The sequence below is a fragment of the Diuraphis noxia genome, unplaced genomic scaffold (genome assembly GCF_037042655.1).
Source record: "Diuraphis noxia isolate RWA-SAM2 unplaced genomic scaffold, SU_Dnox_SAM2 contig0003, whole genome shotgun sequence".
NCBI classification, from domain to species: domain Eukaryota; kingdom Metazoa; phylum Arthropoda; class Insecta; order Hemiptera; family Aphididae; genus Diuraphis; species Diuraphis noxia.
In genome coordinates, this window is record NW_028301713.1 from 41,964,178 (window position 1) to 41,985,362 (window position 21,185).

Sequence of the window (21,185 nt, forward strand, 5' to 3'; positions counted from 1 at the left end):
GTTTCAAGATGATGACAGATTTGATGTCCATTAGATTTTCTAACTAAATAACTATCTACTTGAATTGAACTGTTCGACTCAATTTCCATCAAAACAAACTTCAACTCGTTCAAAATAATGAAACTTACTTATTTTTTTTGTAGATACAAATGTACAATTTTTGTTTCAGAGATCGAAATATTCAAGCTTTAAAATTGTAACAATGACTTCATTGTTTCCCAAAATACTATACTTACCGGCTAACATGAGAATTAAATAACTCAAAACAATTTACACACCATACCTATAGAATATAAATATAATAAATATTTAATTAATATATTCTGAACATTGATATGTAAAATATATCTGTTTTTCAGCTAACGAAAATGGCATGATACTTAAATTAAAGTATCATGCCATTTAATTATAAGGAAAGACTCAATTAAACTTCTATAGAATGAAGTATGAATTAATCGTATACAGACTCGTTGAGACGACGATATACAGTGAGATGAATTATAGACCAATAAATATGTATATTTTAAACAATTTATAATTTCCCATAGTTTTTGGGGGTGGGGGTGTAGTGCTCGGTTGGATTAAGGCGTCGGTTGCGACGTGCACCGTCGCCGGTTCGAACCTGGGTCATGGGGCGACATCGCTTTCCTGGCAGTTCAGGCTGTCTGGAAAGAGAGGCCACCGCCTCCCACCCGGGCATATCAGAATCGTCTTACGGGTGCCGATTTAAAAATTCTGTCATAAAAACACTAGCGTGTTCCTTCCATCACCGTAAAAAAGTTATAGAGTAACACCCCCACCACCAATGGCCTATGTTGCCGTGGGTTAACAAAAAAAAAATTTCCCATAGCAATCAAATCTATCTTAGCAACTTTTACTTATCATAATCTATAAACATATATATTATATTTTATATAACCATCACTAATAGCAACCATTTATAAATAAATAAAAATTTCCATCGTAAATCTCAAAATGTCTGTTTGAGTATCTTTCGGATTCAGGCATATTACTTTTAACTTTGCCTATCTTTTGCCCATAGATTTAATATATCTCTGAATCAAATTTCGTCGCAATCAGTCCAGCCATTTAAGAATGCATAAAGGACAAACAGACAGAAAAAAATCCATTTATATCTGTATATCCATAAATTAATTGATAAAAATTGTAATATAATTAATTATAAAATTTTCATTATTTCAAGATTTTTTATTTTAAAATAACAAACAATTTACATGAAAATATGAAATGTTCTTCACTTTACTTATTACTTTTAACTAAATTGTTTTTATATACCATGGTAAAATGTAGCTTTTGATTATATAACACAAAAACTATTCTAGAATATCTTCATTTCATTTTTGAATTAGAACTACTGATTTTACAATTAATCTACATATTGCAGTACACTATTTTATATTTTAAAAACTTTGTGGAAACTATATAGACCAACAAGAATAATCACATCCACAGTGGTGATCGGTTACTATTATACATACACAACTTTATTTTCATTTTATTTTTTAATATCAAAATCTATTATATCAATGCATTTCAATATTTGTGTCCCTTCAAATAATGGCCTTTTGGTATCATTAATGTAACTTAAAATATCTAAAAGTTCAATTGCAGAAGGAAACATTTTTAAATTTTAGAAAAAAAGACAAATATAAAATTATGTAAATAAATCTTGCAACAAACAATATACTAATTACATTTATAAAATTGTTGTTAATTTATACTTCAGCCCATATTATATGGCATTAAAAAACTTATTTATAAACAGTAATGGGATAAGTTAATGTGACTAAATTCTTTTATCGGTTTTGATTTATACAATTCAATATTTAAGTATGATTATATTAATGTACAATTTGATAGATTTTTGGTCAAATTTTGAAGTATACGTGATTATTGATTTTTGCACTACAACAAAACCGTTTTTGTCGAAATTAATTATTTGGATGACAAGTACGTATATTCGGCTACGTGTTCCAGCTATTTTACCATTAATTCAATCGTCGAAACAAAGTGAATAAATTATCTGGATGGCAAATGCGTATATTTGGCTACGTAGTGTTCCATTATTATTATTATTATTATAATCAACGTATGCGTAAATGTCCCGTTACGTCATGCCGATAGCCTATTATTTTATTTTATTATAAGAGCCTCGATTGATATGCTCTAAAACCCCAGAAATATGCATTTATGCTCTTATTTTGTAGGAATATACCCTATTAGATAAAAAAAATTTGAAAACGTTTCTCCACGATTCTGGTCTATTTTGTAAATATACTTATCATGCAGCTGTCAATGTGAGAAGCATGGATTTTCTAAATTTATCCCACTCACTAGTGAGTTGTCCTTGTGCTTTTTTGATGGTCATTTCAAAGACGAGTTGTATCGGAAACTGTAAACGTTTGAATTCAAAAGGCATATCTGTTGGAATCATTGGGATGCGTGGCAGCAGTACATCTTCGCCTTCAAATGTTTCGTTTAAAATTGTAGCTTCAATAATGTTGTTCACGTTTTCACGAATCATCAAATGATAATATGAATAGTAATACATTGCATTGACTTTCGTATTCAACTGATTTTCTCAACTATTTGTTGATTTCTCATTTTAATATTGAAATGATATATATACGTATACATCTTCACATTGTCAAAATAAAATTGGACATTGCAATCCGTCGTATAAGCGTTGGGTTTCTGCCACTCGATGAACATTACCATTTCTGCAATGAAGAATTATATCATGTAAATTAAATTCTTCACCAACGATCGTAACTTCATCAATTGTTGGTGAATTGTATCATCTTTCATGTTAACCGACCGGTGTTTTGTCTGTTTTAACTACTACTCTGTCATCATTTGGTTAAGAGCAGTTCTAAATACTTTAATCAATTAGTTGTGTTGATCGAATATAGTTTATAATGCAGCGACAATTTTTCATTTAATGCTCGTATTATATTCACAATGTTGCTCGAATTGTTCATCAGTGTTTCCCATGAAATAAATTTGGAGAAATTGTATCTGGCAATTATAACAAACATCGTAATGGAATGCGCTGAGATTCAAATCTGTGCGAGTGATTCGTCCGTATCGAACATGAAGTTGTCTGTTAGTTTTCAATCTTGCCCCTGCTGACCATCGTTTATTTTGATAAAACTACAACATATTTTTGAGTAGTGGATGGTCAGTCTCCCTCTGGCTATCTCTTACATTTCAACAACTAAACGTATTTACAATTGCATCAGGGCTCTATCCCTGTAAAAGGTGCTCTTCGATCAATTTCATACACTAATTAGACTATTTTTTTAAATGAATTTTCCCGTTTAAAGTTTCATTTTTCGTTAATCCGTTAACAAGATATAGCATCCCAAAGTTTTTTTAGAAATAGTGAGTGTTTTACGGTTCATGAATCACCGTGTATGTTAAATTTACACGATTCACATTTAACATAAAGTTTGAGATATTTTACGATTACGAATTGCACAATGAACAATATACATAAAACAAATTATGCAGGGATATAATATGTTATATAATAATAATCAATCATTTAAAAATAAACAAAAATTTCCATCTTAAATTTTTAAAATGTCTGTTTGAGCACCTCCAGGAATTAGGCTTATCACTTTTTAACTTATTTTTACTATAGCCTATTTTATGCCCATATGTCTAACATATATTTCTGAACCAAATTTCTTCGCAATCGGTCCCGCCGTTTAGGAATGCATAAAGGATAGACAGAAATCCATTTTTATAAATATAAATATCTATAAAATTGTATGCTGCCCTAAAATAACACATGACTGACATGACCCAATAAGTGACGTGCTAGATTATATTGTCACCTATAGCAATGCAATAAAGCAAAATAGTCATTCTATGACCACATTAATTATAATTCAAATTACAGGAACGTGTGCAAAGCATGTTATACAATAATAATTTTGATGTTGATTAAATTTGACTAACAAATAAATATTATTGGCGAATACGTCTCTTACTTAAGGCAATTTTTTTTTTTTTTGTTAAATTTGGTTTTGTTGAGGAACTTTAAAATTTGTATAGTGACGTGTACGTTAGGTCCGAATGCTGCATCTAGAGTGTTGGGTGTGATGGAGCTGGCGAGTTCGTTTAAGTATAAAACTTCTCTTAATCTTAGTGATCATTGGTTTATCAAAAACATTTTTTAAAAAATACAGTGTTTTCTGAACTAAAATCAGCGTTCGTCTTCAATTTTTGTTCAAGCACTGGATCTAACACTCAATAACAAAAATGTATTGTTTCGTTACTTTTATTGTCGTTTCACATTATATATTGATATTCAAGTTGAATATAAATGCAAATAACGTGGTTATCAATAGAACGATACAGATCACAAAGCATTACATGGCTTTGATCTCACTTCTCATAGTTCGAGTTGCCTAAACGTCCATGGGCTAAATAACTGCAATTATTAAAAAAAAATAAAATAAATATTGATTACAATTTATTTATTTACTATCTCAGTGCCATATTTATGAACGGATGATACCAGATACGGTTCTCCATCGATACATATTATTGTTTTTAAAGGAGATGACAGGTGAGGCACATTGTCCAAATGTCTAACATATAGTACCTACTCTCAAACTCTCATGGTCATATCTATACAGCATACGTACCTAACCTATATAATAATATAAGTGAAATATTTTGAATAATTATTATGATGTTTGCAATTGTATAGGTACAAAAAATGAAAAAAAAGCGGGTAAGTCGTGTATGTCGCTCTGCTGTACAGTAGGTTACAAGTGGGTTACTGTAATGGATGGAATTAAATTTGAATCCAATGATATTATATCATTGTATACAAAAAACGATTCTGCGCGAAGACGGTTTATCTGTCTAGGATATATTATAGATTATTAAAAATTTTCAAATCTTAGATTTAAAAAGAAAATTTTTTATGAATTTCTAGTTTGAAATAATTTGCGAATTTTTGTGATTTTTACATATGTTGTCAAAATTCAAACTTTGAATGCTTGTAAAAAAAAAATTGTGACTACGCATTTCTTTTATTTTTTTATTTTTATTGTAAAAATATATTATGAGCCTTGTATTAAATTTTCAAATCTTAGATATAAAAAGAAAATTTTTTATGAATTTCTAGCTTAAAATAATTTCTTTATTTTCGTGATTTTTACATAATATGCTGTCAAAACTCAAACTCTGAATGCTTAAAAAAAAAATTGTGACTATGTATTCCTTTTATTTTGCAACTGCTATTGTAAAAATATGTTAGGAGCCTTGTATTAAATTTTCAAATCTTAGAATTAAAAAGGAAAACTTTTATGAATTTCTATCTAAGATAATTTGAACATTGCCGTAATTTTTACGTATTTAGTCAAAATTTGAATTTAAATGCTTATAAAAAAAAATTTTGACGATATATTTCTTTTATTTTTCAATTGCTATTGTAAAAATATATAATGAGCCTTGTATTAAATTTTCAAATCTTAGATATAAAAGGAAAATTTTTTATGAATTTCTAGCATAAAATAATTTACGAATTTTCGTGATTTTTACATAATATGTTGTAAAAATTCAAACTTTGAATGCTTATAAAAAAAAATTGTAAATATGTATTTCTTTTATTTTTCAACTTCCATTGTCAAAATATGTTAGGAGCCTTGTATTAAATTTTCAAATCTTAGAATTAAAAAGAAAAACTTTTATGAATTTCTATCTAAGATAATTTGAACATTGCCGTAATTTTTACGTATTTAGTCAAAATTTGAACTTTAAATGCTTATAAAAAAAAATCGTGCCTACGAATTTTTAATATTTTTTAACTTCTATTGTTACAATGTGTTAGAAGCCTTGTATTAAATTTTCAAGCTTTTCTACCGAACAAATAAATTTTTATCGATATTTATAGAAAAAAAAACTAAAAAAGTTATAAAAAAAAAAAAAAACACACACATCATGGTAAAATCAATACATTCATCGCTCCGCTCAGAATCTTAAATTCATGTAATTATACTCCTCCGAATAATTCAATAGTTCAATCTTGCAGTTTTTCTTAACCTGTTTTGTTCTCTGTGTTACAAATTTAGGCTAATAATTTTGAAGGATTTAGTATAAATAAAAAAATATAACAGTATACTATTAGTTGTTGGCTCAAATGTAAACACCTATATTATTGCCTATACTGAACCCCTTAAACAATTTCTGTTTGCAACACATTGGTGAATTGAGAAAGTGGCCAGTTTGGAAATTTCCCGGGTGCCAAATATTCGATAAGTCTCTTAAAAGAATAACGCCTGAGATTGGAATTCAAAACACTTACCTATCAATAATTATCTACAGCTTTTAAATAATTAATACCCATAAATAATACAATTATAAAATGTTTATTAAAAATCTAAAAAGAGTGGTTACCTAGACACCTAGTCATTCAAATTTCATAAATAGTTATTAACCTACACATTATAGCAAATGCATTAGATATCTTATAATACATTAAACCAAAATTAAAGTTTTAGCTAGAAATATACTACTCTTTACATTCCAAATTAAAAGCATTCACATTTATAGTTATATATAGTTTAATAGAGTAATTTAATCATTTCTTTGCCAATAAAGCATTTGTTATTTCATTATTGCAATACATATTAGAGGCTAAAATAGACGTTTCTACGTACTACACACTTTTTATTTAACTTAACTGTGCCATGAGCAGGATTTTCCTTCACAAGTGAATACCTAAAGTGTATTTAATCCATACTCATAAACATCGAGTATTAAATTTTTATTTTTCTGACAATAAATAGTACCGAGTTTGTAAATATTACCTATTTTTCATTGATAATTCATAAGTTATGTATAATGTTTAGTTTACATGCTTTGAATTATATAATAGGTTGGTAATTAATTAATGAGTATAAAAATTATAATAATAATAAATAAAAAACAGTTAGGTACTAGTTGCAACAGGCATTACACACTTAGAATTGCATACTACACAAACTGTGTCGTACTATACACAATTTTAGTCTCTGATTAATCTGATCCATTGGTTATATTGGCTACTATCAGATTTAGTATTATAAAAATATAAACATTTAGTTATGTTCAATCGGGTAATATATGAATATACCATTATATTATAGCTTATATTAATTTAGTTTACCTTATTAATAATTCACAATAATAACAATATGGATAACAGTGATAACAGTGATAACACTACTTATATGTAATTAACTTCCTAAGTGATGTGAACAATTTAATATATCTATATAGATAAAATAAATGTATAACATATATCATCACTGTACCTTTAAGTTTGAAAAGTTGTTTTTAATGAGCTTATAAGTAAACATAATATTAATAAACGTATGGTGAATGATATTTAATATTTAATAAAATTTCTCTTATTTTTAATATGATATGATACATTAACAGTATTACAAATATTGTTTTATAAATAAAATAAAAAATATTAGTTTAGCTATGTTTTGGCCGAGGTTGGTGAAATGTTTCTTTGCATAGAATCTTTCAATGTAGTTCCATACTGAACCGTAGACGAAACAAAATCTTTCATTCGTTCAACTATACCACCAGAGTTCTGTTGGTTTTGAACTACTTTTTCACGAACTGTGACAAAAATACATTAATTTAAGACAATTTAATTAAGCAAATATAATACATCTACAGGTTCTTCCAAGTTTCACGTGACGAAAATTGGGAGAGGGATTAGTAATAGATACGTGGTCATTGATCGTTAATACTTTTGCTACACAATTTGGATAGCTCTGTATGAGATAAGAAGTGTAAATCTATATTATAAAATATTAAGTTATAATTATGTCATTAACAATAATAAATTCCGTTCTATATATATTTCGATCATAGATAGATATCTATACCTAACCTAACCTAACCTTAGTACCGAGTAAAACAATATGGAGGAGGTAAAAATATACATCACATAAATAATTTTTTACTGTTGTACGTATTTCTTTTTTTTCTTCAGTGTCATCTAACTATATCAGCATCTATAAGTTGAGTGTCCGTAAGAAGGTAGTTGGGAATCCACAAAAAAAAGTATAATGGTGAGAAAGTGAGATTTTCTGTACAATAGTAAAATTGAATACTGATATGTAAAATTATGTAGATGCCAACTTATAATACTTATTAGCTATTATTTATATTAAAGTAGAAATATTAAAATAATATTCTTAGGGCTAATTTAATATTTATATATTGTGCATGTAGAATCTATTATACTAGTACAGTAGTAGATACACATAGTATATAAGTTATAAGTGGAAAAAAATCATTTCACTTATAGGTACAAATGTACAATAGGAATGAAAAGTATATTATATTTTATTAATAAATAATAACTTACATTGTGTTTAATGTTTACATATTATAATATCATATTTCATGCTGATTTGGATAACTTTTACGAATAAATAAACACTACAATTGTGGTTATACCCATATATTTATATCTAACTATATAAATGTGAAATTAAAATCTTATTGTATGGAATAAACTTTGGAACTACTTATCAGATCTTCTTGATTTTTTTTTTAAACGAAAGAGTACATTGTGGAGCAGGTTTTTGGCATAAATTTAATCAAATATAGTTGTGGAGGTAAGAGGATGATCATACTAAAAAATACAATAGTGTCACCATCTTTCCACCAAAAATATAACAAGTATCAAATATTTTTGTATATTGTATAAGGTTGCTATTAGTTTCAAATATAAGTTGGACTATTTATTATTGTTTTTGCATTATTCATCTCACGTTTTTGAATTTTTATAAATTTGTATACTCACGGGAATTTTCAAGGAAAGTTTTGAACATGACTAGCTGGGTATTAATTGACGAATTAAACACAAATTATGAATCATATATAGTTGGTATTTTAATGGAGAACGAAGTGCATGGAGATCAGATAGTTTATTATTATACATTTATAAACGTATTCAGTTATTATACACACATTAAATAATCTATTATACTTTCTATTTAATTTTTTCTTATTTATTCAAATTATAAAAAAAAAATAATAATTTTAAAACTCACCTAAATATGATATCAATAGTTCATTAACTACTTTAGGTTGCTCTTGATGGGGAAAGTGCGATGCATTGTCAATTATTCTTACGGTAGATGTTTTAAGAAATTCTGTGGACTTGATCAAACTCGCAATTTGTACACTTGCATCATCACTACCGATGATGAGCAAACATGGAACTTGAAGCATGTCTTTTTCTTTATTTGAAGAATCATTATTACTCCGAGGCTCGATTCTGTAGAACGGCAAATTTCTAAAATAATTTATAGCACCCGTCCAATCCACTAAAAAAAAAACAAGAACATTTCAATAAGCATTCAATAATGTCATTAATTGCATATTCATGGGCGCCCATAAGGTAATTTCAAGGGGAGCAGCAAAATAGAACTAGATTATGAAACCTATTATTCTATATAAACATAAATGTTTGACTCACTGATTAAGTAATAAGCATCAAGCAAAAGTCTATGGCATAATACTTTAATGTATAGTATTAAACTTTGTAATTAAGTATATAGATTCAAAGCGTTTATAAGTTGTTTTGCATACCTTAGGAATTTATAAGGATACATGTCCTTCTTTTCTCTCCCCCAGTAGGTGTCCTCGAATTTTACTTAATAATAAGAAGGATTAAGGGGATGTTAGCAGCGCACTGTTTATTTTCTTTCTTTGGCCCACGCTCAATATAGATAAAATGCATTTATGCAAAATCATTTTTTTTTTTTATGTTTTTGAGTTGTATTAGAGTAATATCACCCATTCCAAAAACGATGGGGAATATATTGCTATATGTGTGACATATCGATTTGTCTAAATATTGTTTCAAAACAATTTAAACATGATTTAAATTAATTTTTTTTTTACTTTGTAAGTGTAATACAAAGTCGAACAATGATAAAATAAAAACCGATACGTTATACGCTCAAAAATATTATTCTCCATAATTTTTACAATAATTTATTTTATTTAAAAATCATAAAAACCGGTAAAAGTTGCAAAAATTTAAAAGGTAAGAGTGTTTTATTTTTGTCACGTTTGGATTTCAGATTGAAAACAAATATTTCGCTGACATCACTAGAAGATTGAAACTAATAACCATCGTTATTATACTTATTTGTATTAAATTGTGATCACCTGTTCTTGAAAATGCATATTTATATGCCTCGATGTAAGATAAGTCATCGCTTTTCTTATTCTTAGATAGGTGTTGATAACACTGGTTGATTATTTTTAGATCACTTTGCAAAGCATCCATTTCCGGTAAATAAGGAAGTTGACTGAAGCAAATCCAACTATAATATAATTTAAAAAAATGTCTGGATAATAATCTTTATGTTTAATTACATTTCTATTTTTTTTATTTTCTTGAGTTTATTGGGATTTAAGGGAGTATTACGATTACTAATAAATAATAACCATCATCTACATAAAAATCTATTTCTGTAATGTGAAAATTTGTGTTTATATATTTATTCTAGTATAATAGTATATGCTAGGTACCTATTTTATTTATTGCATTTGTCTAGATAAAATCAAAATAGGTTCACATAGTATTGTTCATACTATATAAATAGTCGTGTAACCATTATACCGGACGTCTCATCTTATAGCCTATATTACACAGTTAAGATTCTGTCATACTGAAACAAGTTTATTATATGTGATTGTACTATTCTATTGCTAAAGAATTCATTTAGGAACTTAAATTTCTAAAGAATATTTACTGTTCCGTGTGGATTAACTTATAGATTACCAATAATCTAGAATAGATCAAATTCGAGATGCGCTTCCTTAAACTTTTTTAAATAGTTCCCTTAGTTGAGATTTCTTCGCAAGTAGGTGCTTATACAATAATACTCATACGACGCTATACACTTCACGATTGTGTGATATTTCTGGTATTCTTAGAAGAACTTACTTTTTATTAAAGAAACTTGACGAAGGTAAGTAATCCCAGTGGACATTAGGATGTGGACATGAAATGGCTACAAAATTTGACACAAATATTGGCCACAGATGCACCAGATACCAGCCCAATAGAGCACCCAAGTCGTGGCCGATTACGTGACATTTATTACGGCCATCCACTCCGAGCAGCGACAAAAACACGGCTAGCTCATTGACTAGATTTTCGACTCGATAACTTTTGCGTGCAGAAGGTTTATCAGAATCACCAAAACCTTTAAGATCTACAGCAATCACGCTAGAATACAAAAATACAGAATTAAAAATTAAAAATATAAAAAAAATATTGGTTTTCCTTTCATTTTGAACTTTGATTACTATAAAATATATATAAACACATTACATACATGATAAACAATATTGCCAATATTGCCAATATTGATATTTAACTAAGTAGACAGTTGATTGTTTTAATTAAATTGCTATATTCTTTTAAGAATAAGCCGAATTAGGTAACTTAACCATGGCGTATCTTAAATAATATATGTAGTAATTACGATTTATAAACACAGAATTATAAACCGTTCATATTAAGATGCTAGATATTATATTATATTAAAATATATTTAGCACGAGCTTTTTTTTTTGAAAATTGTTTAATTTCATGTTTAAAGATATAATATGTTATCACCATGACTGGGATTTATATGTAATAAAAAATTATGAAATATGCTTAAATATACCACATAAATATTATTAAACACGTTTTCTATAAATTATTTTCAAATTACTCTAAATAAAAAAGTTAAATTCATCAAAATAGAATGATAAAATGAGCGCTTTATACAAAAACATTAAAAAAAAAAAATCAAATCTATCATATTATTAAAGCTATTCAAATGAATAACATGAATCAATTATATGGTGTTTTACATTTTCAAAAGGGAGAGATCTTCTGTATGATCGTAATAAATTCTTATATTTATTAAAACTCAGTTCTACATCACATGACGTAATTTTCAAATATTTAAATTTTAATACTTCATCCCCAGGAGTGAAATTTTCATCTAGATTGTTACCAATTAAAATATTACACATCGTAAACATAGATTTTAGTTGTATAACTAGTGTAATAGCTAAATAAATTTAGCGTTTTCAACGATTTTCTACAAACAGTACAAACTACCTACCAGTAGAGTAAAAATAAGACATTTTCTAAGATAGATCAAATTACTTCTTAGTATTTTTTTAAATCGATCAATGAATTATAAAGATCATAAAACATACATTTTTCACGTTTTTAGTGTTAAAATATATAATAATAATTTTCACTGTAACTAATAGCCTATGATGCCGGGTTGTAAAAATAGATCATTAACAAAAATAAAAAAATAATTTTCATTTTTATCAAAATATGAAAAATACGCATTTAATCCAAAATATGCAGAAAAAAATATCACCATTAACCTCATCATGAGCTGATTCGTCATTACGATAGTAGTAATAAGTTGCAAAAAAAAATATACCAATGCATAATTCCATGAACCTTTCATGTACACTTCCATCCCACACTTTTTAGTTTTTAAGTAGTAGGTACGTAAGCTGTTTATTATAACCACTAATAGATCAAATCTGTTCTGTGGTTATAACTACAATTATGGTGTCACTTGTAATTTTCTTAACAAATGTATATAAACATTTTTTTTTATTATTATTATTATTTGTTGAACACCTTAAATATTGTTTTTGATACACTCTCATAATAATATAAATTAACTATTAATTAAATCAATATAATTATAATAATATATTAATATTATATATTAAAAAATAATAACTAATGCTTAAAAATGTATTGTAATCAACTGTCATATTGATTTATTATAATAATATACTGTTATATATTATGTAGTTTGTCGGTATAGTCATGCAAAGGCCAAATTTCAATCGGCATTTAATTTTAACCTTAATAATTTATAAATACCTAACTCATGCACTTTTTAAAAACAGATTTAAATATTTTTCACGTATAAATATGTTATTAATTACAGTAAATTGAGGGAATTAAACATACATAAGTACATATACTCACTTAACTGTTGATAAATACCAACACAATTTTTAATAAACATGTGTTTATCAATAATAGCATTAAATAGGTACCTACTAATCGGTCAAAAGATATTGTAATTATTTTCTTTTTTCTATTAATTGCATATAGGTAATTCATTGAAAACGTGTAAGGTGTTGTAGTACATAAAATTGACCTTGGTGTATAAAATAATTTGTACACTACTAAATATAAAACAAACATCTATGTAATGTGTTTATAAATTAATTAAGACTTTAAATAATGTATTTTTGATTTCTAATTAATATTTAAAACGATTATCAAATAACATAGGTTACATATTATACTGTAGATGAAACAGAAAAATTATATTAGATACCTAATAATATCGATATAGGTACTAATTTAAGTCATAATCAAAAAATACCACCTGATAATAACATTAATAATAATTGTGTAATATGTAGGCAATACCTTACACATTTTATAGTTACTTAATTTATGTATGCTATCCTTATTATTTAGGTAGGTACATCAGAATTTTAAATTATAATTTTCAAACAATATCTATAAGAGGTGCATAACACACAATATATGTTTATTGTGTACCACATATGTATAAGTATATGATGTCAAATATTGATTATTGTGATCATTTTATTCGCCTGCAATGTTTTACACTTTACGCCAATAGTTTTTTATTCGTCATAAAACAAAATACACACATTAAGCAATTTGTTTTATTTTAATGCTAGGTACCCATTAAGTTTCATGCAAGCAAACTACAACTATTCATTCAACTAGACGACCATTTTCACCACCAATTATATTTCTTTGCATTGTGATCGAACCTACTTCTTGTTACTTTTTTTGTTTTTATTATTATTTTCTTCTTGTTACTAAAATATGTGACTGTGCGACTGTGTGAGTACCTAATACCAAGATAATATAATTTGTAATGTTATATAATATTATATTTTGTGCATAACGCAAAAGACTCATTTAAATCGGCTCAATATAATTGATAAATAAAAATAATGTCACATGCAAATGATAATACTAAATATTCAATACTTCATAAGTCGAAATTTTACACGTTAGGAAGTTATTTCACTAAAATCAATGAAAAGAATAAATTAAATATTTTATGATGAGTGGTTTTGTTTAAAAAAAGTTGCACTATGCGTTCGAACAGTATAAATGTGTATAGGTATACTGTAAAGTATTATGGTGTTCACTGTTTAGGATAAGCGTATTAGATATATATGGGTAGGTACTATAGGTAAATAATAATTAACAAACCTATCAATATTTATTAAAAAAAAAATTACAAATACACACATGCACGCAACACCTACAGTCATCAGATAAATATCCTATACTATCTAAAACATATATTTCATAGAGGTCATATTTTGTTTTAATATTAGTACGATGTACTAATACTACCGTGAAAAACGTGCGAAATGTGACTTTAATATTAAAACAAAAAAAAAATATTTACCTAAGACTATAAATTATGTTCAACAAGACAACAACGTTATTGTTGTATTCATATAGACTCAAACCAAATATAATTTGTGAGCTCTTAACAATAATTGTGTAAAGAAAAATAAGGTAGGTCGTATTTTAGGTACATATCGTACATGTTAAGCTATTGTATCATGTTATGATATTTGTATCATGTTCATTGTCATACTATCATGTAGTTAATTAACAAAGGTTTCTTCAACGATATCGATTTTTTTTGATACGATATCAATATCATGAAGTTTTATTCTCGAAAATTTAGGTACCGATAATCGTAATATACCGTACAATCTATTGATGATCAACATGTATTTTTAATTATTGTACAAGAAATTATATTCCAAAGCAATTTAATACAGTAATATTGTATAAAATAGTATAAAAACAACTTATTTACTATTTATTAGTCTATATACTTTATTACTAGGTAGTCATTATTTAGTCAGTGATATCGATATGTCGATACCAAATTTTTTTTTGATTTCACAATTCAATATCACACCAAAAAAAAACCATATCGATATTCAAAAACATTTCATTGAAAAAGGTTAATAAAATCTCTAACTTACATAATAGTACCTATATTTATTAGTATAATATGTAATACAATGTATTATTTAATATGATTTTGCTACAATAATCTTATAAAAAGGTTAATAGCTATTATACCTAATACAATATGTAGGAATATACCAAAACATTTTATTTTCTTAATACAGTTGAACTAGGTTAACTCAAAATCGTCAATACTTTAAACTTTTTTTTGATCCTTGAAATTTCCCATTATCGTACTGTCGTTAGATAACTCGAACTTCTTAGCCAGTCCTTTCAACTTTGAACTAACCAAGTTGACTACTAGGCTTAGTAATTTTATTCTAATAAATTAAAATGATAGATGGTAATTAAAAGGAATTAAGTATATTTACCGAAAATATTTCGACAAAATGGGTATTTGATGATGCCAACTAATCCAACAAGATGGAAATCCGTGTAGCAAAAGAACAATCGTTCCATTAGGGTCACCACATTCAACGTAATGCAATTTAACACCCTAAATAAAAAATAAAAGTCGTTAGTACCTAGTATCTGTACCTAAGGTTGGAATAATTAGTGATATTGAAAGATATAAGAATATTAACATGTACAACGTACATTTGAGTCTTATTATAAAGACTTAATATTATAATTAAAGCCAGCCGCACTAAAGCAACACCAAAGCAGTTAAAAATATGTGATTTTCGGTTTAATCTATATTTATAGCATATTTATTGTGTTTGACGTTGACCCAATATGTTGAATTATTATTTTACATCATCATTTTACATAGCTGAATCAGCATATTTTTTAAATTGTAACAATCCGTGCAACTAAGTGTTTAAAATATTATAGTTGTTTTTGTTACTGAAAACATGTCGTAGTGAGTTTGTTTCGCAATAGCTTTTAGTATTGTGTTTCATACGAGCACCATCATGACAACATTAAATAATACAAATTTCAGAAGAATCTCCAGTCAATGTTTATTTAGGTTTTCATTTTTAGTAACCGGTACTGCTTAAATTTTAGAAATTAATAATAAATACCAAAAACCAAAAAAATTATATTTGATGTCGGTATAATTAACATTTATAACATTATTGCCATTACATGAATCCATTTTTTTGAGAAAAAACAACTGTACATAATGCACAAGGGCCAATGAATGACACGAAAAATTATTGAAACTCGTAGAAAACAATTAAATCTTAAATTTAATACAAATACACAAGTATCATACAGGTATTGTATTCTACATTTTTACACGGCCGTGTATTATACATTTATACCTATATATGATTAATAAAAACTAAAAATTACATATTACCTACATAAAGAGTCTAGGCTGTATCGTCTTATATTTCATAATATATGGTACACTTATATATTCAGTATGGGTACCAATAAGTTATAACTGTCGATGTGTTATAGATATAAAAAGTGTGGGAACTGATGGTTTCAAATTAAACTGTTCGGCGATTTTCTATGTAAAACATCTCCAGTGACTGGTGGTAGTAATTTTTTTACGTTATTGAGTTTTATAATATGTATTAAAAGCTCACAGCGTGGGCGTTTCATCAAAATATTAGTATAAATACTAATATTTGCGAGAGCATGCGGAGGTTTTTAATAAATAATTTATAATAGCTTTTTTGACGTTATTATTTAATATCCTATATAATATTTCATTTTATACTGATATAGAAATTATAAATTTCAATTAAATGAATAAATTGGTCCAAACTTCAAAATATGAACAAACAATAAGTTCGATGTATAGATTCAATCAGAATTTTATGAGTCATAAATTTATAACAATTAATATAATCGTGTTTAAAACAACAAAGTACTAATTAATAAACTAATACTCGTATATAAAATAACTTAAGATAGGTACGAAATTTCATCTAAGCTCTAACAACACTGTTCTTTGTTGTTTATGTATAAAGTAAAAAAAAATAATAATTTGTACATTTAATATTTATAACAATAAATTATTAAATTATGGTGGTATTATATCATATACTGTATAGCTAATATAGTTATATAATAAATGATTGAAATATAACACATTATAGTTTCATTCGACAGTGTATTATTTTTAAAAACAAAAAAGCAACTATTATTATATTATTTTATATGCGGCATATAAAATGATTATTTAAGCTTGCATGGGCTGATATATAACTAAAAAATTACTCATTAGAATTTTGATTAAGATATAACAAAATTTTAAGAAAATTACCCACTTAATAATTTTCTGTAAAAGGGGGAAGGGGTATTTCAAAAATAAATATTTGTACCGTGACATTGTCACGGGATACTAATCCTTAAGTATAATAGGTAAAACAAGTATTAGGAATTATATTATAAAGACCAATGTTCAATAACTCTGAATAAAAATAGGTAATCAGAACCAACTTCTAACTTAAGCAACTGTATAAAAAAGAAAATTTGATTTAGTTCATCGGGAGAAGAAAACTAAAATATTAAATTGGGTGGCCTTGTTTATTATAGTCTGATGGGTCTATGTGAGTTTTATAAAAAAAATGAATTACAGGTGATGTAATAGGAGTAAATATAGGTATCAATAGGAAGATTAACAAAGAGAAGATAGAAAGATAGCATTAATCAGCAAAAATTTGATTATATTTAGAATAATATATTTGATAGGAATCAGTGTGGAAGGAAGTATTTTGAGCAGCAAAGATCCCAAATGGCTCCTAAATTTCAGCCTTGTCTAATTTAATAGCAAATTACCTCATGTTATATCTACTATGTAGTATAAAAATGAAACATGTTTTATATAACAGAATACAGAGTACTAAGTTTATATTTTAATGAATTCAATTTTTTTAATAGAAGAATGTCATTAAAAAAATTTTAAAATTTCATTATTGCAACATGGATTACTTGAAAAACATTCATAGCTTGAAAAGCATTGTGTAAAACATTGCGAAAAAAATATGCAAATTCATTGAAATCCAAGGTCTACTTATAAACATGTTTATATATATATGTATAGCTGTATATCATAATGTACAAAAAACTGCAAACAAAAATTAAATGTAGGCACTATGTACAAAATGAAAATAATTACCAAATGTAAAATTAAATCAAAAAATGAATATAATGTTTTCTGTCGAAAAAACTAAAAAATGTTGACCATTAGTATATAATTTGTTGTATTATGCTCACCATATCTACAGTTTTATTAAACAGTTATATTATATAATCCCCCTTGGCCGAGCGTTGTATATTATACTGAATATCAGTGCGACATGACGGGATCAAGACTTCTGCAGAGTTTAAGACGTAAAGTAGACGGCTGACAATGAAAAGCGGTATCCAAAACGCGATGTTAAGAAATGTAGACAGTAAGTTAGGCGACCTACTATAAGTCACAGAATACAAAAATAATCGTTTTTATAACTTTATAAGTGAGTTTAAGATAAGTTTTAAATTGGTATACCCATATATGAAAATTGAATACCAAAAATCATGGAGAGGGGGAAATTTTTTTGTTAAATACTCAAATCCTGAACATACAAAAATTATTTTATAATTAAAAATTCATTCTATTTTCAATTAGCATACTCAAGGTTTGATACTTTGGTATAATAATGTCTTTTCGAAGTTGATTTTACATGATTTCTAAAATACTGTGAATATTAATATTAATGTCGGTACCTACACAATTTTATTTGATAGGCATTTAAGTTTAATTAATTCGTCTCGATTACTCAGAATAGTTTTTCGTATCACTGCTTCAATATTATTTATTGAATTTATTGAATTCAAACTGACTATACAGCAGAAGCAGGTTCTCGACATTAAAATGTATTATTAAAATAATTACAGCCGGAAGGGCACTTCATAAAATAAAATTTTCAGCCAAAATATTTGCCAATATTGTACTAATAAGTACTGAATGTTCATTTATTGTTGTATAAAATATAGTACATTTTGGACATAATTAATAAATAAAAACAGTTTAACAGTTATTTTCATTTGTTTTCAGAGAACTAGAAAGACTTTCGAGGGGAGATGAGACTAAGCCTGCCCCAGAATTTCCACCAATGGATAAACCTGATATATTAAATAGATTATAGGTATATTATGATATTGCGGTATTGCATATTATTATGTAACCTTGACTTTGACGTACGAGTGGGTACCATAAACCGTGGTGGACAGACACGGCGGCGCGCGGTCTCTGATGGTCGCCAAGCGGATTGCCTTGCCACCGGCACCGGTGACCACGTTTTTGTTGTTCCCGCGGCTTCCGCTGTTCGACCACAGCGGTCTGAAGACCCTGGTGACCGCGTTCTTGATGACGATCCACGATCCCCAGACCACGGAGAGTGCCAACATTTTCAGTGACTTAATCGCCGATATGGAGACCACGTTGTCTCGACTTCCGACCAGCACGGCCATCGTGGTAGCACTGCAGCGGTGGAGGTGGACTCGAGCAGGTCGAGAGCGTTGTTATTTAGATAGGACGAGTCCGTAGAGAAGCATCACCGCGATGCGTATCTCTATCGGTAAGGAAATTATTGTGGTGGATTAAGACCAAAAACCATAAAACTAAACTGAGATTACGATGAAAAATATTACGGACGCTGGTACACGATAACAATGTTATAGTCTGAGACGTGGAACGCGTTTTTTCTATGTAAGAACGTCACACGATTTAAATGAAATAAATATTTCAAATTTGACGCTGTTGATATTATAATGTGATCATTGTATAGTACGCGGCACCACAATGACGGCGGCGGCGCACACGAGTGGGTTACGTGTCGTTGTAAAAAAAAAAAATAATCACACACAATCGCGCGAGTGGTATTGCGACGACTGACTGAGCGTTGTGGACTGGCCTGCAGACGATACCGACAACGAGTAAGTCGATGCTGGTTCAGCACTTTGGTCTTGAGCGCACAGCGTGTGTGCGTGTGACGCGAGCTCGCGATAACGGCTGAGAGTGAGTTGTGTAGAACTTGGGGAGCTGGCATACGATTACAATATATAATATTTATTTATTTTATTTTTTAAATAATAAAATAATGAGCTAAATATAATTAATAATAATAATCAAACTAATGGCACACATGTATAATATGTTAGAAAAAGACAATAATATATTATACACACATTTATATATAGATATATAATATATAGCTATATTTATGTATTATAATGATGGATAAATAATAATCAGTAAATATAACTGATTGAATGAAAATAATATAAATCTTATAACTAAGAAGACGTCCTCATTAGCCAAATGCATCATTCTATTAAAGTGAATAATTGTTACTTGAGTAATAATTAGTATTACATACAGGAATGCAAAATTAGAGATTAATTTGCCTATATATATACATGAATACGAATAATAATTCAATTCAAAAGTTCAGGAATTTTCCTAGAAAAGGTAGATTAGTCTTAGTTACAGCTAAAGTAAAATAAAATAATATTTAAGCAGTGGACTAAGTAATAGTGCTATATAGGTAAATACTTTAAGATTAGTATAAACATTTTGAAAATTTAACTGTGTGCCTACTGCCTACTCAGTGTAGATACATCATCAAAAATAATTTGTCACATCGAAAATATTAAGTTCCTATAGGCTATAATAAAATTTATAAATGTGTAGGTACTTTCGATGTAATTCATAAAGTGTCGTAATAAAAGGTATCTCATGAACTATTATTTTCAAGCTAGTCAATTTCATCCACTAAACATTTTTAAAACATTTTTATCAACATTCATCGACAACAAATAAAAAATTTCAAATTCTGAATGTATCCAACTTACAAGTAGGTAACAAACATAGATATCATGTTATATTATTATATCATAAAAATACCCGAGTTTTATAGGAATATGTATTCATTACGAAGCACTAGCAAAATATAAATACCAAAATACGAAATAATAGGTAACTACGGCCGAAATGTTATATTATTACAATAATCTGACATTCTGAACATTCTTGATAGAATAGTTGATAAAAATAAAAATAAAGTAACAGATTAGACAGACT

At 27.5% G+C, this 21,185-nt stretch overlaps 1 protein-coding gene across 2 annotated transcripts; it reads right to left on the bottom strand.

Moving 5' to 3' along the window:
• Positions 1–7,396: 7,396 nt before the first annotated feature.
• LOC107171713 (epoxide hydrolase 4-like) lies at positions 7,397–20,066 on the bottom strand. 2 transcript variants are annotated; one of them, XM_089222838.1, is made up of 6 exons: positions 19,289–20,063; positions 15,529–15,653; positions 11,015–11,299; positions 10,231–10,388; positions 9,105–9,380; positions 7,397–7,656 (listed from the first exon to the last, which is right to left on the bottom strand). In XM_089222838.1, the coding sequence occupies exons 1-6, from the start codon at positions 19,571–19,573 to the stop codon at positions 7,511–7,513; spliced, it is 1,275 nt and encodes a 424-aa protein (XP_089078964.1). In that variant the 5' UTR covers positions 19,574–20,063; the 3' UTR covers positions 7,397–7,510. The 2 variants fall into 2 exon arrangements, with proteins under 2 accessions (XP_089078964.1, XP_089078965.1); XM_089222839.1 differs by lacking the exon at positions 15,529–15,653 and having other exon boundaries at positions 19,305–20,066.
• Positions 20,067–21,185: the final 1,119 nt, after the last annotated feature.

Excerpts from the sequence above, each read along its gene's own strand:
- LOC107171713 (XM_089222838.1), bottom strand. The coding sequence starts at position 19,573 with ATGGCCGTGCTGGTCGGAAGTCGAGACAACGTGGTCTCCATATCGGCG. Across the intron at positions 15,654-19,288 it reads ACTCGTACGTCAAAGTCAAG|GGTGTTAAATTGCATTACGT; the intron begins GTTACATAATAA and ends TTTTTTATTTAG. Across the intron at positions 10,389-11,014 it reads TCAAGTTTCTTTAATAAAAA|TTGGATTTGCTTCAGTCAAC; the intron begins GTAAGTTCTTCT and ends ATTATATTATAG.